General features: G+C 41.9%; 1 protein-coding gene and 1 pseudogene across 1 annotated transcript; one reads left to right on the top strand and one right to left on the bottom strand.

Annotated features, from left to right (window-relative positions):
• Positions 1–8,418: 8,418 nt before the first annotated feature.
• Positions 8,419–11,927, top strand: LOC136466637 (protein PHOSPHATE STARVATION RESPONSE 3-like; annotated as a pseudogene).
• A 58-nt stretch (positions 11,928–11,985) lies between these two features.
• LOC136466635 (putative vacuolar cation/proton exchanger 4) lies at positions 11,986–15,210 on the bottom strand. Its single transcript, XM_066465107.1, has 13 exons — positions 15,065–15,210; positions 14,912–14,974; positions 14,367–14,576; positions 14,192–14,259; positions 14,085–14,113; positions 13,796–13,992; positions 13,514–13,723; positions 13,280–13,417; positions 13,036–13,152; positions 12,900–12,953; positions 12,642–12,758; positions 12,465–12,561; positions 11,986–12,308 (listed from the first exon to the last, which is right to left on the bottom strand). Exons 2-13 carry the CDS (start codon positions 14,969–14,971, stop codon positions 12,301–12,303), a joined length of 1,305 nt encoding a protein of 434 aa, XP_066321204.1. The 5' UTR covers positions 14,972–14,974; positions 15,065–15,210; the 3' UTR covers positions 11,986–12,300.
• Between the last annotated feature and the right edge of the window lie 307 nt (positions 15,211–15,517).

The raw sequence follows: 15,517 nt of genomic DNA, 5'->3' as shown, positions 1-15,517 counted from the left end.
AAATCAGCCAACAGGACTTTCAGCCATGGCTTCTCAGCCAAGCGAACAGGGCATAGCAAAAAAAAAAAAAAACTTTCTTTGCCAAAACCCAACGAAAAGGGAAAAAAAGAAAATAAAAGCGTTTGACTAGGAGGGTTTTATGCTTCAATTGTGCTCTGTTGAAACAACATAGGCGGAGGTCAAACCATGATCTGGATGAATGCTATGGATGTATTGGATTTTTTTAATACACACTAGACAATAATACAAATTAGTATTTAAACTTAGAACTTTACTGAGATGTGGACTCATCTGGTGGAGGTAGCAATCATGCAGAGCCCAAGTTGGAATTGGATCTCGTCTCCAATAAATTTGGCACACCTTGGGTTTGCCTCATCTCATGGAGTGTGGTTCACCTCAGCCACAAACCCTGCAATCACCATTTCTCTCACCATCCAGCAGTCTCCGTCAAAACAAATTAACCATTTCATCGCCTCCATTTTTCTCACAGCTTTCCATCAACCTTGCAGAGGGAAAGAGATATGAGGATACATGCCCAGGCCCCAGTCTTCCAAATCCTAGCAATTTTCCCCATTCATTCATAGCTCTTGAGTGACACTTTTGGACTATCCTATGCCCTAACTCACCATCCTGTTATTGAGTGGGCAAACATGATTGGCTAGGAATGGGTTACCTGCTTTATGCAGCAAGTGAGCATATTTACTTGGCTAGGGATCTCATGAGGGGCAGACACCTGTTTCTTGGACTTGGCAATTACTGATTTGGGCACACCAGCTTTTGATTTCAACATGAGTGCTCAACTATACTACTAGTGATAGTTTTCCAAAGGAAGTGCCTATCTAGTTTAGTGGAGAATTTGGATAGGCAAGGCAACCTCAGCCAGTTGCCTTATCATCATTAACCCTCATTTTTTTTACTAAATCATGTAAACAAGTTACATGGTTGTCAAAAGCGATTTCCTAAATGATGAATACTCGATGTAGATGTCCTTTACAACATGTCCAAATCGGTTTAATAGTGGTGTGACATCAAGTAGCATAAATATTCTTGTTTGTCACCGGTCTTGCTAATGACGGCAAACTAACACCATCACCATTTATATAGTAAATTATTTTATAAACCACTTATGTACATAACTGTTTTAGTCCCCGTTCGGCTTGCTGAAACTTGGTTGAAATTGGCTGAAAAATACTGTTCTGGCTGAAATGTTGTGAGAGAAAAACACTGTTCCGGCTGAAAAAAAAAGCCGGACACACCGGATTTAAGGTAAGCCGAACGGGGCCTAAGGCATAAGACCTCGTTTAGGTGTTAAACTAATAAATACTAGAACACTTGTATTGTCTCTGCTTTTAGATATATGACATTTATGATAAAGTAATTAGTTTCAAAACAAACTAATTATTAGTTTGTTCTCAATACTAATTTTAAAGGAGAGGGTATAACTTGTTTGTCTAGTCCAACCATTTCTAATTTGGTTTCAACATTCCACGTACTCTCAAGTGTATGGCTAATGGTCCACGGACCTACTCCCTCCGTCCCAAAAGAGTGATATTTTTTATTTTCAGACATCGTGTTTAACTGTTTGTCTTATTTAAAAACTTTGTATAAATTATGAAATAAATAAATCATTATTAAAGTATCTCTTATGATAAAATAAGTTATAACAAAATAGATGATATTTATATAAAATTTTTGAATAAGACGGATGATCTAATAAGATGTCTAAAAAATAAAAAACAAAACTTTTTTTGGAACGAGCGAGCAAGGTCTTTGTTTACGAGAAATAAGATAAGGGAAGGCATGGGCCAGGGGTGGAAGAGGACTGAACTCCAGCTCTGTCGTCTAGTCCGAATTTTTTACTTTTTAGCTATTTTTTCGAAAGTTTCTCACTGGCGCCGAGCCCCTGGGCTGGGGCAAACTTACATGGAAGGAAGCTCGGCGCCAGTCACTCTGGCGCTGAGCTCGGCGCCGTAGATGCTGGCGCCGAGCTCGGCGCCGTTGACGCTGGCGCCGAGCATGCAGTACGACGTGCGTGAATAGCAAAGTACGACGTGCGTGATTTTACAGCAGAGGTCAGAGGGCCAGATTACGCCAGAGGGGGAGGAAGGAAAGAAGAATCCACTGGATCAGGGACATGCAGCCGGGCGGGCAGGGCCAAGCCTTGCCCTCCGTGTGCCGTCCCAGACGGGTAGGGCTGAATACCAGACCAGTCTGTCGATGGATCGATTGATGCGCGAGCAGAAGTGAAATTTTTGTATTTTGGTCCCTTTTGAAAACATTTTAACCTAGCCTGTTGCGGGTGCCGGGAGACCATTTAGAGCGGTAGAGACGATGCTACCGGAGGTAGTGCATGCCCGCTGCCTAGTCTGTTGCGGCAAGCTAAGGTAACGTCTCGGCGCCATAGGTCATGGCGCCGACCACTAAATTTAACCTAACACCCTAGTTTTACCGTGAGATAGATATATAAAATTTTGGCTAAGTCCCTAAATTTACCATGACTTGGACATTGTTAAATTCTAAGTTGTCCATCTCACGGTAAATTTACCATCTCATGGACAACTTAGAATTTGGCTAAGTCTTTAAATTTACCATGAGATGGACATGCTGAAATTTGTGGGACAGACATATGCAAAAATGGCTAACTCTAGAGTTTTACCATGACTTGGATATTGACAAATTTAAAATTTTACCATGACTTGGATATTGAGAAATGTGGCTAACTCTAGAGTTTTACACTGACTTGATACGTGAGCACTTAAAACAACATAGAAATACTTAGGATAAAACGAGCCTAAAATCGATCCTAACCTCAGAGAGCACTTAAAAAATGATCTAGGGTTCATGTTGATGAACGAGCCTAAAATTGTTTCTAAGTGTTGGATCAATAGTTAACACCTTTTTTCATGATGCAGTTTTGACCACAGTAAAACTATAGTTTTTTAAAGATATAAAGTTTGACCTTTAATAGAAGTTGTAGTTTGAGTTGAGTACAACAAACTTTGTTTTTGGACCTAAACCTAAATCAGTTTTTAACATGGCCAAATAGTGACCACAAGTTTGAATACAATGCTATTTTGTAGCAGTGAATTGACATGTTTGCGATATTTTATATTTCCATCTCACGGTAAAACTAGGGTGTTAGCCAAAATTTTATATATCCATTTTGGCATGCTCGGCGCCAGCGTCAACGGCGCCAAGCTCGGCGCCAGAGTGACTGGCGCTGAGCTTCCTTCCATGTAAGTTTGCCCTAGCCCAGGGGCTCGGCGCCAGGGACGCTGGCGCCGAGCTCGGCGCCAGCATCGGTGGCACCGAGCTAGGGTCCATTTTTTGAATTCTTTCTGCCATGGGTCTATTTGTGAGAAACTTTCGAAAAAAGGGCTAAAAAGTAAAAAATTCGGTCGTCTAGTCGATCTGCACCAGCCAGCGTCCGGACATTCCTTGGGTGCAGTCAATTTCCCCCTTCGGTTCGCGCCCGTCCACGCATGGACCGCGTCGTTTGGACGTCGCTCGACCACGTCTACGTCGCCAGCGTCCACGTGGGGCCCGTGCCGCCCAAACATCGTCTGCGCGGGGACCACTCGCGCACCTCCCGTTTTCCACGCGCATTCCATGTACAACACTCGATCTATTTTTGAAATATACAGATGCAATACTTACAACATTAAAAAAGACAGATGAAACACTTACAAAAATAATTGAAAACCATTATAAACATACACAACGTCTAGATAAAATACTTACAACATATGTGTGAAACATATGCAACATCCAGATAAACTTACAATATACGTAAAAAATATAGATGAAACATTAGGAACAGACACTTGCAACATATGTGTACAACTATTACAACATGTGCAATATCTCAATCTATTTTTGCAATATCCCGTATGAAATATTTGAAACATACCTCTAAAAAATTTGAAACATTTGAAATGTACACTTGCAACATGCATCATATCCCATTGCGGCCTTGATGTTGCGCAAAATCCTGACGAACTGTAGCTCCCTAGCGAGGCCGTAGACGCCGTAGACTCCGAGCTTTGGGGGTAGGGCGTCCTCGTCGACCAGGGACTGCGTAGGTCCTAAGGGATAGGCATGAAGCACCCCTGGTTATCCAGGAACTTAAATGTGATACAAATACTAGTCCCAGAAGGCTAGTAACACATTTATTATATCAGATAAGTCTTAGCGCAGTAGTCTCGACAAGCGTGGACAATGAAGGCATGCCACGATTAAAAATAACCACAACATAATACATGTCCAACAGACCCAGAAAAAGGAATCACTAATACACATATGACGAATCCCAATGCCACGATCTTAGTTGGGTGTAGACACGACCTTATTCGTACGCCACGTCAGGGTTGAATTCCAGATCTTCCTCTGTTCAACAAAGCAAGGGTGAGTACAAAGTACTCAACAAATCCAATCTTACCCTACGGAATGGGATAACGGTATATGCATATGGATAAATCAAGGATAAGGCTTGATTTTATTTGCATAAGGCTATCTTTTTAACACACACAGGGTTTATTTTATACATACCTTTGTAAAAGACATATATTTTCCATATATAATAGTATTTCTGGAAAAGAGGTTGGTCACAATTTTAAGTGCTACTAAACCCTTGTTCCCACAACACATGGCAGACAACCATTTATTTTCAAATTCACACTCACTCTCCTATTTTCATTCATCTCAACCCATCTAGTTGTTGAAACTAAACCATAACCCGTCTGAGACCGCGGACACGGCTATCCGGATAAATTTTATACTATGCAAAGGTTGTACACTTTCCCCACAAGTAGGATGCTGTAACTTAACACCGTCATGCAAGCACAGATCCATCAAAACCATTACCCTCCATAGCTAAGTATTGGCGCTCACCACGGGAACACTAATACAACATCTCATAATACAATAACAATTTACAGGGCTCTTTACATTTCATACAAATCCTCAATTTTCACATATAACTCTTAGTGCCCCGTTGCACACCTGCCTCCAGGTGATTGCCGTACCAACTAGAGGGATTTAGACTAAGCCTTTCCCATGCAAGGCGAGTGGTTGTACAATAAATGAGTTAGGCAAGATGAATGATCAACTCAGTCCTTAATCGAGACAAGACGGATATCTTCATGCTTAACCACAAAAGGTACAAGCCTCAACACCAAGGCATTTCACAAAAGGAACACCGATCCGCCCCATCTCTAGGGTAATCACCATCTATAACTTGTTCATCAACCCTTTCACAATACCCATAATTTATTCACAACTCACACAATTTTTTATTTAAAATCATTGTATTTGAGAAAACATAGTAATGAGTATCCATGATGAATATCAAGTCCTAAGCATACTAAATAATCATATTTTACCATAGCATATTATTTGTCCCTAAGTTTGAATAAGACAATTATCAGGTAATATCAAGGATGGCTATTCAAACGGGTTTTAGCTAAGCAGCGAAAATACTTTGTACGTATAATAGTACTTGTGAAAGGATCTAACAATGCCTAGAGGGGGGGGGGTGAATAGGCGTATCTAAAAATTTACTGTAAATGCTAAGTTCAATTCTGTCAGCCACTGTCGGAAGTCCCGACGTTTGGGCCAGAACTCCCGACGTTGTCAGAAGTTCCGACGCAAACGTCAGCAGTCCCGACGCCTAAGTGGTCGGCACGCATGCGAGTACGCGTGTGTGCCTGCTGCTGGGGCCTTGCTTACTTTGCATGCATGCATGAGCTATCTGTTTGTGTGCGCGGGTGCACTGCTGACACTTGCTTGCTTGTATGCTTGCTGCTACTACGTGCGTGCATCTGTGAGCCGCGGGCGAGTGGACGAGCTGCTGGTACTTGCTTGTGCCCGTGTGCCAATTTTGCACCCTGAGTGTGGTGCATGCTGCCATGCATGGAGAAGAAAGAGGGAGAGAAAGGTGGGAGATGGGACCCGCTGTCGTGGTGGCGTGCGAGCTGCCGTAGTCGCGGGGGTGGTGGTGGGTGGGTGGGGGGGGGGGGGGGGTGGGCGCACGCGCCGTTGTCGGGCAACGGGCGAGGGCGAGCGAAGTGAGAGAGAGGTGGGGGACGGCGGGTGATGCCGATTCAATATGCAGGATAAATATTAAAGAGAGATAACTGAGATGGATGTATAAGATGGATAAGAGTTGAAAGGAGATAGTAGAGCTGAGATGATTTATAGTTTTTGAAACGTATTTTGAAAATAATTTTTAATGCGACTGATTTTTTTTAATGTGATTTTTTGGGATGTTACAGGGCACGAGGGACGCCTTAGAGAGCTTCTTGAAGGTAGCGACGACGAGGGGGCGGGAGGCGCGGTAGCGGCGGAGAGGGAAGTGAAGGGTATTGGAGGACGACGACGAGGAGGAGGACGGCGCGGAGAGGAGAGGGAAGGCGAGGCGGAGAGAAGCAGAAGTGGTGACGGTGGAAGCCATAGCCATGGGGATGGTGCGGCGGTGCCGTGGTGGGGGCGTCTGCTTTATATCGGCGGCAAGCGATAGGAGCAGCGGGGCGGGTGTGGGGAGCAGCGGTAGGAGCAGCGGGGCGAGCGCGTGTAGTATCAGCAGGAGCATCGGGGCGGACGGCGGAGTGGGAGATGGGCATGTGATGAATTGACAAGATATTAAACAAATGTTGTGTTAGTTGGGCTAGAGTAGATGAGAATTAAAATTGACATGGCCCCACGCGCTACGTCCGTCCGATATCCAGTCAGACACTCGTATTAAAGCATTACCGTATCCAGTAAAGAGTCGGACGCTCGGATTAAAGTATTACGACCTATGTAGGGCCCACCACGGGAGCCGTCACTAGAGTGGGGCCGGGACACGTTGACAGTTGTGACTTGTGAGTTGGCTCGCTCGCTTACCACCGGCGCAAATACAATTTTCATGTCACTTATTAGTGTTATACAGGCAATGAGAATCGTCTGTCACTAAAAAAACACTCCTAAGAATCTAATGGTTTTGACATAAAATTACTATGTTTCAAATAGGCTCTCGAAATGTAGTTGTCTTATACGTGCTTTTTGTCGTAGAATCTGCTTTTGTCGTAGAATCAAACAGGGATATCATGCAAACATTAGTACACGCCACTATAGAGACGACACCACCGAATCTCTGAATAAGCCATTGTCATGCCATTTGCATTTGATCCAGACCTAACGATTAACTAAGCACTAACTCAGCTAAAAAAGAAACTGAGAGAACACCCTATCACGGATCACATCTTGCAACTGGCCAGTGTCCTCTCACAGCACAAGATGTTGCTCAGCCAAGATTCAGTAGACACACCAGTGTCTCAGTTGATTGCTTATGCACTCGTTAATCCCTGAGCTAAGCAACGTGCTTATGTAGTTACTCCCTCCTCCCAAAATAATTGCAAATCTTATTTTTGAGGAGTCACACATTTTTAACTTAATTTATATGTATTTCATAACAAGTTTATTACGAAAATATATTCTATTATTGATCTAATAATACCTATTATGCATTATAAATATTACTACTATTTTTATTACGTATATTTGGTTATTTTTTTTAAAAAATGACTTCTCAAAAGATGTGCAGTAGTGACAGACAGAGTACGTGGTATGATATGTTCGCGAAATAAAAGTGCATAGGCAGACTAACCCTCACCTGTTACGCACTGCATGGCTTGATAAATAAACACGCACTGCATCACCGCATCTCAGTTGGTCAACTGGTGACGCCTTCGTTTGCTTTCACCCTAATTTCTTCGCCTAATTCATTGCTGTGCACTGTATCAGGCCAATAGGTTTCAGATATTTTCTTAGTCATTTTTCTCGTCTAGCCAGGGTGGGACCAATCCTAATCTTACTATACTAGTAATCCTTCTTTCCATCGACGTCCTGTTCGGCTTACCTTATAATCCGCACTAACAGTGTTTTTCTCTCACAGCAATTCAGCCAGAACAGTATTTTTCAGTCAAGTTTCAGCAAGCCAAACGGGAACGTATGCGTGTTTGATTTGGAAAAAGGCCAATTTTTGTAAGTTCTGGTATGATTAAGGTTAACCAAATGTAGACGGTGCTGTGCTGTACGAGTTAGCTTAAACGAAAGGGAAATACATACGTGTGGCAGCGAAACTTCGTACCTGTAATAATAGCATAACTGCTCGAATGGTTGGTTGGTGAGCCTTGCTTGTTATTTTGGGAGATGTCATGCTGTATTGCTGTGTTCCCAGAATTCTAAGCAAGTAGGGACAAAATACAAAGCATAACTGCATAAGCAAATGAAAGCAACTGTAATTTATTAACAGAGAGGCAGATGTTGACTAGTAGTGTAGTTGCAGCTGCAGGTCACCACACCAATCATGTGCCACAAGCCCACAAGAGTTGACTAGTTAAAAGCCAGAGAGAGAGAGAGAGAGTCCGGAATGGATAGGAGGGAGAGAGGATAGGCAACTCCTTGCTTCTGAATCTCTCACGCTCCAGCACTCTTCATCTTGAGAGTTCTTCGTTTTCAAGTAAGGGGTTTGGATCTTCCCTCAGCATTTTTCCTTCCATGAATCATGAATGGGTTCCTTCTTGGTTTATCCTCAGAGTTAGTTGCAGTCCCAGACTCTTAGGAGGTGTTTGGATCCGGTGACTAAAATTTAGGAGCATTACGTGAGGGTCTCGTATGAGGTGTTCGGATACTAATAAAAAAACAAATTACAGAATCCGTCAGTACTCTCCGAGACGAATTTATTAAGCCTAATTAATCCGTCATTAGCACATGTTTATTGTAGCACTACATTGTCAAATTATGGACTAATTAGACTTAAAAGATTCGTCTCGTAAATTAGTCGCAACCTGTGCAATTAGTTTCGTAATTAGTCTATATTTAACACTTCATGCATGTGTCTAAACATCCAATGGGACAACGACTAAGTTTAGGAGGAAAAACCAAACACCCTCTTAATTGTGTTCTTGTTCTTGTTCTTTTTCCTCCACGAATTGTGTTTGGGTTTTCTCCTTCATATATCGTCAAATGAAATCTGGAACTGAGTTTTCTAGCCTTGCTAATCTGTGGTTTGCTTCGGAACCACCAAAAATTTTGCATGGGCTTTGTATTTTTTTTCCATCCTCCCGTTTTGTGTTTCCTCCATGTGATGTGGCTTGCGCTTCTAATCACAAGTCTGCTATGAGATTTCTTCTGCTGCTGCTGTTAAGACATTGCTGCTCTGACGATTCAAGAACAGGCTGCAGTTACATCCCCGGCCATTACTACTGAAGTGTCCAAATCATATATATTTGCAGCTCCTCTTTTATCCAGTTTGGTATCCTGTTACTATTGTTAGATTATGATTTTTTTGCTCTTCTGATAGACTATTCTAAACATCATTTTTTATTTAGTCATAAAGGCATATAAACAGAGTCTATTTTACAAGACTGGTCTTGTGCATCCATATTTCTGGACTTCATTTTTCTTGGGATCTATTGTGGTATCGGAAATACATGATTTGATAGGTTTTAGAACTGCATGTTCTTACTCTGATATTTCACTATGGGGCGGATCCAGGATAAGCTCCTGGGGGGCTAAATAATGAAGATTAGGGTTAGAGTTAAGAAAATAATGGTGATTTAAACGCTAATAAACAGTATTTTACATGTGATTTAAGGCTCCCGCGGGGGGCTGCACCCGTCAGGCTTGGAGCAAGCAGTTCTATCTACCAAGGTTGGTTTAGTGGTGAATAACCAAAGAGAGCAAAATAGTCTGAAGGCATCATGATCACACAGAGCATCATCGCTGTGAAGCAATTCATTGGCCCTGCCAGAACGGCTCACACATGCACTGCTCCCCAGCCTTCAGCTCACCAGCTGCTCAGTGCCAAATACGATCACTGTGGTGCATCTCAAGCTAAATTATCGGATCCGATATCACCATCTAGTTCTTCCACATTCTGCACAAGCATGTACTCATCGTCATTGTTGACGAATTCCAAGTCGTGCCGGCAAGCAGACGCTCTGCCTTTCCTGCCCCATCCTCCTAAAAGTGAGCAGCAGCAAACATCAGGTGGTCAGTCATCCAGCTCTTCATCGCTGCTCTTTGGTACTGACCTCAACAGTGGTGGTCAAAGTGAGGCTGAACATTCAGCTGATCTCAAGGACTTTCTTAACCTTTCTGGAGATGCTTCAGAAGACAGTTTCCACGGTGAAAGCTAACGGCATGGCTTTCAGAGCAGATGGAGTTTCAGTTCTTGTCTGAACAGCTCGGAATTGCCATCACCAACAACGAAGAGAGCCCTCAATTAGATGTGAGTCCATAGTTCCATCAGTTACCATATTAAGCACTTGCAAATTAAAGAATTCCTTTCTTCACTTGTGATGATGAATCTTTTTTGTCATGACTAAATTGTGACACTAACTAGTCCCTTCCCTACACCTTGTTCTTGATCAATCAGGATATATATGACAGACCGCCGCAAACCTCTTCCTGTCCGGTGTTGTCTTACTCTGACCAAGACGGCCTCCAGAGGACAGGATCTCCTGTTAAAGTTCAGCTGAGTTCATCTCGAGCTGCATCATGTAACAAGCCAAGACTGAGATGGACACTGGAGCTCCATGAGCTTTTTGTAAAGGCTGTCAACAAGCTTGGGGGACCAGAAAGTAGGGTGATCATTCTTTCTAGTTAAATTTAAATAAATTCACAGTTTTGATATTCAAGTGACTGTTTAAATTTTGTAGAGGCAACTCCTAAGGGTGTGTTGAAGCTTATGAAGGTAGAAGGCTTGACCATCTATCATGTGAAGAGCCATTTGCAGGTATCTGGGTGGAATTTCTTCCCGTGCTTAGTCACTTTCTCCTGTAAACAGCCATCATTTCTGATGTACTACTCGTTCATTTTGTCCGGAAATGCAGAAATATCGTTTTGCCAAGTATCTTCCAGAGACAAAAGAAGGTAATTTTTTCAGAAACTTAAAGTTGCAATTCAAGCCTATGTCTTTAAGTGCTGGTAATTGCTTTGTGTTGAAAATTTACCCTGATGAATTTATTGGTTCTTTTGCATGCTCAATGAAGACATGAAGTCCTCTTCAGAAGACAAGATACCTAAATCAGAAATACCAGGAAACAATGCTGGCATAAAGACGTAAGCATCCCACCCCCACCCCTAGTACAAACACATTACAGTGTGAATGAACAAATTCAAAACCATTTGAATTCACATCGCTTTTTACGTTTGTCAGGAGTTTACAACTAGCAGAAGCTCTTCGGACGCAAATGGAGGTTCAGAAACAACTTCATGAACAATTAGAGGTAAGTACCGAGCTCAGTGATTTTTTAGTCTAGTGGTGGATGAATAATTTGAGCTGATACTGTATAATACAATTATCTTTAGAAGTCCTGTATAAATTTCAGATTTACATGGCTAGCAATGAAACAAATTTTTCTTTGTCATCAGGTGCAAAGGCAGCTACAGGTGCGCATAGAAGAACATGCAAAGTATTTGCAGAAGATATTAGAACAACAGAAGGCAAGGAATTCCTTATCAGCTATGACAAGTTCAATAGAAAGAGAGCCTTCTGAATCTACAGAGGAAGAGAAACCCGAGACGCAACCGGACAACTTCTTCAGCTCCATTGCCAAATTAAAAAGAAATCAGATACTGACATGGAATGACTCACAAGTCACAAGTGAATAACCAAGAAAAAAAAGCAAAGCCTCAAGTTGATCTTGAGGAGCCACTATGTTCATAGCCGTTATGAACAGTTGAATATGTTGACTCGCCTACGTTAAAAAAAATGTTGACTCGACAAGCACTTACCTGCTCTAACCTTGTAGAATATTAGCACTTCTGCCTAGATGCTTCTCTCTTGTATCATATAATCCCTAGTACTTGAAAGAGTTCAAGCCAATGTATATGATTACTTTTCAGATGAAAATGCAACAGAAAAGGACCATTGATCTGTTTCTTTTTTCTTTTTTTTTTGAAACGGCCCATTGATCTGTTTCATGTGTCACTAAATTTATTACTGCCTGTAAATCACGATAGCTGTTCATAAAAAAAGATTGATTCTGATTTCTACAATTTCTGCGTGTATCACAAGAACAAAACTGTTGCCTACACAAACTGGAGATTTATGTAGAACTTCCTGTATAATTTTCTGCATATCTACAACAGTGGGTGTGCTTGAATGACCTTTTCATGTGAGGAACACTGAATAGGTCAGTCAATTCTTTTTTTTTCTTAAGTGAATCTCAGGAGCTCCTTGCCCTTGAGGAGGTTTCTTCGGAAAACTGGAAGAGTCCCATCATCGACATCAAGGTACTAGTTCCGCAGAGGCTAAACACCTGCAGCACAGAATTCCCAATGGACATTATACAAATTCATCGTATTGTTGAGCTTTCTCACTTCAGATGTGGCATTTAATTAGAGATTTAAGAAAAAGATAGAAGCGCATAGCTTGTTGTCGCAGAAATAACAATTTAGATAAGAGAGAAACCTACCATCAATATTTGGATCAGCATATACATAAAAACTGGCAGCTACTATCAGGTAGCAGAGAATTAGCATCAGTCCTTTGAAACAATTCGAAGTCCCATCCTATAATGTTAACAAGAAAAATTAAACAAACAAATCTTGCAAGAGTGGAACACTGTTCCTGAACTGTGTTTATTCAGTACCTGCAACAGAAGTGCTACAACCAGTACGGTTATCAAGAGGCTGGCGGTTTCAAACAGATGGAAATTCAAGTCCATTGGCTGGCCCATCATCCATCCTGCCACTACACTAAATGGTATCTAAAAAATCAAGATGATTAGGTCCTTTATGAGCAGCACTTGAGAACTAATAGCTAAACAATGACAGGTGAAGCACAGCCCAATCTACTTCTAAATGATTTAGACGAATGGTAGTAAGCAGCACATAGTTGAACAACCCACCACAAACATGGATATCTGTGTCGAAGACCCGATGGCGACTCCAAGGGAAAGGTCCTATAAAAGACAAATGAGAGTCTCAAAAAATTACAGTAAAAGAAGTCATTAAAGATATTAACAATGTCAAGCTACTGCTTACTAATTTGTCTTTCATTGCAAACATAACAGCACTGGCATGTTCTGCAGCATTCCCTACAATTGGAAGCAAAACATTACTGATGAACGCAACTGGTATTTTCCAAGCCTTGGAAGCTCCCTGCAAACAGCTTGCAGTGTCAGTTCACACAAAATCTCTTCCCGACAAAACAAAGTGTTTGCTAAAAATTGTGACAGATAAAATAAGTGCCATAAAAATCATCCATCACATCAGTGAGATATAATACCTCGATTGCATCAACTAAAAAGTCAGAGAAAACTGAGATCCAAGCAGTAAAAATTGCAATCCAAGCAATGGCTTCCCACATAGAAATTTCAGGAAACGCGTATTCGCAATCGTCGTCCCCTTGATCCCCACCTCCTCCCTGGTGGTACAAATGCAGACAAGCACCTCAGAAACTTGCAAAGGGATCAATAACAATAAAACAGTGAATTTAAGAGAACGAACTCATCCTGCTTGCCTCACTAGATTCGTCTCTGCGGCGACTGTTGGACAGCTCGAAGAAAATGAAAGCAGCATAAGCAAAAAGCATTATGCAGCTGCTGAATCTTGACAATGCCAGTGCTGACTTGCCCAAGTTAACCTCGGTGTGAGTATAGTACAGCATAGCAGGAGAGACCAGCCCCATCACAGCCATCAAGAGCAGCCCAGAGTTCAGCACTGCATCTTCCTGTCAATGCAACAACGGATCAGTATCTATCTGTACCATGTAAACCTGCGAACTGATAAGGACGACGGGCACCTTTCTGAAAATCTGCTCTGATTTGCCGCAGGTGAGCCCCCCACCAAAGAACGCACAGCCAAGAACCAGCAGCGTGTTTGACAGGATTGATCCGAGGAGAGATTGCTGAACCACCTGTAGCTTTCCGCTCCGAAGCGCATGAATCGATATGACCAGCTCGGTGGCATTGCCAAATGTAGCATTCAGGAGGCCCCCAGCTGCGATAAGAAGTGGTCACAGTCAACCAAAGTTTGCAAATGCAATGCATTTCAGTTCAGAATTCTTCAGAAGAAGAGGAACTGAATGAGACCTGTTCGGCCAGTGAAGAGTCCTAGCTGCCTGCATCAAGAAGTAAATAGTCAAACTTGACCAAGAAGATTACACCAAGTATGAAGGAAAATTATGAGAACAGATTACTCGGTAGCAAAACCCAATCGCTCAGCCAAAGGAATGATACCCAACAGGCTCAGAGGAAATACCCAGGCCTTCAGAGAAACAAAGTAACAAAATCAGTAAAAGACCAAAAAAAAAAACAAAAGTACAAGTATTCAAGTAGTAGTAGTAGTAGGAGAAGATTTGTGTATGAAATAACCTTATTTTGGCTGAGATAATTGATCAGGATTGCAAAGAATCCACATGGTATAAGCAAATTGAGCTTAGATTTCAGCAGCACAATCTTCAGGCTTCCGAATACACCCGAGTTTGTAGAGCTTGGATTCCTTTGGAAACTTGCTCCGATATTGTGGGACAAAGGTTCTGGTGCAGCAAGATTGTTGTCCTCGAACTCATCTGCTCCATCAGCCTGTTCTATAGGAAAACCAGTGGAGATAAATCTAGTGAATAAGTGTGGAGATATACCAAGCAAAAAATTGGACTCTCTACGAGTCAATTTTTGATAAGGCCATAGCCCATAAGGGCATATATAAGGCCAATTATGTCAATAAAGAAAAACAAATCATTATTCAGATCCATGATCTCCTGTAATTCAGAAAAATATATATGATTGATTGATGATGCAATATTGAAATTGTACTAATTGCTTATCAGGCACGTAGTGATGATGCAAGCAATAGGGCCAACACGATGATGACATGATTGTGGTCAAAGAATTTACACAGAGATACACATCATTAGAACCTGATGTGAGTTTTGACGCCCAAGCAAGAGCCTCTGGGAATCGGCACTGTCCGTAGCCATCTCCTGATCCAAAGATTGAAACCCAATTAGAACAATAGTATATAAGATTACTTAATAATCTCTTTATTCAATGGTGAAAAACAGAATGATTACCTCTTTGAAATGCAGATCTAGAATTTAATCGGAATTAAGCTGCAGTATCACGGGGATGAATGAATGGGAGGCCGAGAGATCACGTCCATAACTAGAGGTCAGAAATGTACACGGCATTTCGTCTACTCAGCTTGTGGTTGAGAGAGAGATGGTACTTTTAACGCCCCCCCGCATGATCCCGCGAGAAATTATCGCCCAGTGCAACTACCTTTACAAAGCAGCCCTTCGACCCTGTTTAATAGGACTGTCGGGGGAAAAAAGTATATCGTTTAGCTTCTAATTTCAGCTTATTTTGGACTAAAATTTTTGCTTATTTTGGCCCAATCTGTCATTTGGCCTCAAGTTTCAGCTTATTTTGGTCATAAACAGCTTATAAGCTATACCAAAAAATCCCAAACCCTTCCTACTATATAGACACACAAAAAAAACCCCGGAAACAATGGGGTGGTGCCC

The sequence above is a fragment of the Miscanthus floridulus genome, chromosome 7 (assembly GCF_019320115.1).
Source record: "Miscanthus floridulus cultivar M001 chromosome 7, ASM1932011v1, whole genome shotgun sequence".
NCBI classification, from domain to species: Eukaryota; Viridiplantae; Streptophyta; class Magnoliopsida; order Poales; family Poaceae; genus Miscanthus; species Miscanthus floridulus.
This window is presented reverse-complemented; position numbering and strand designations above follow the sequence as displayed.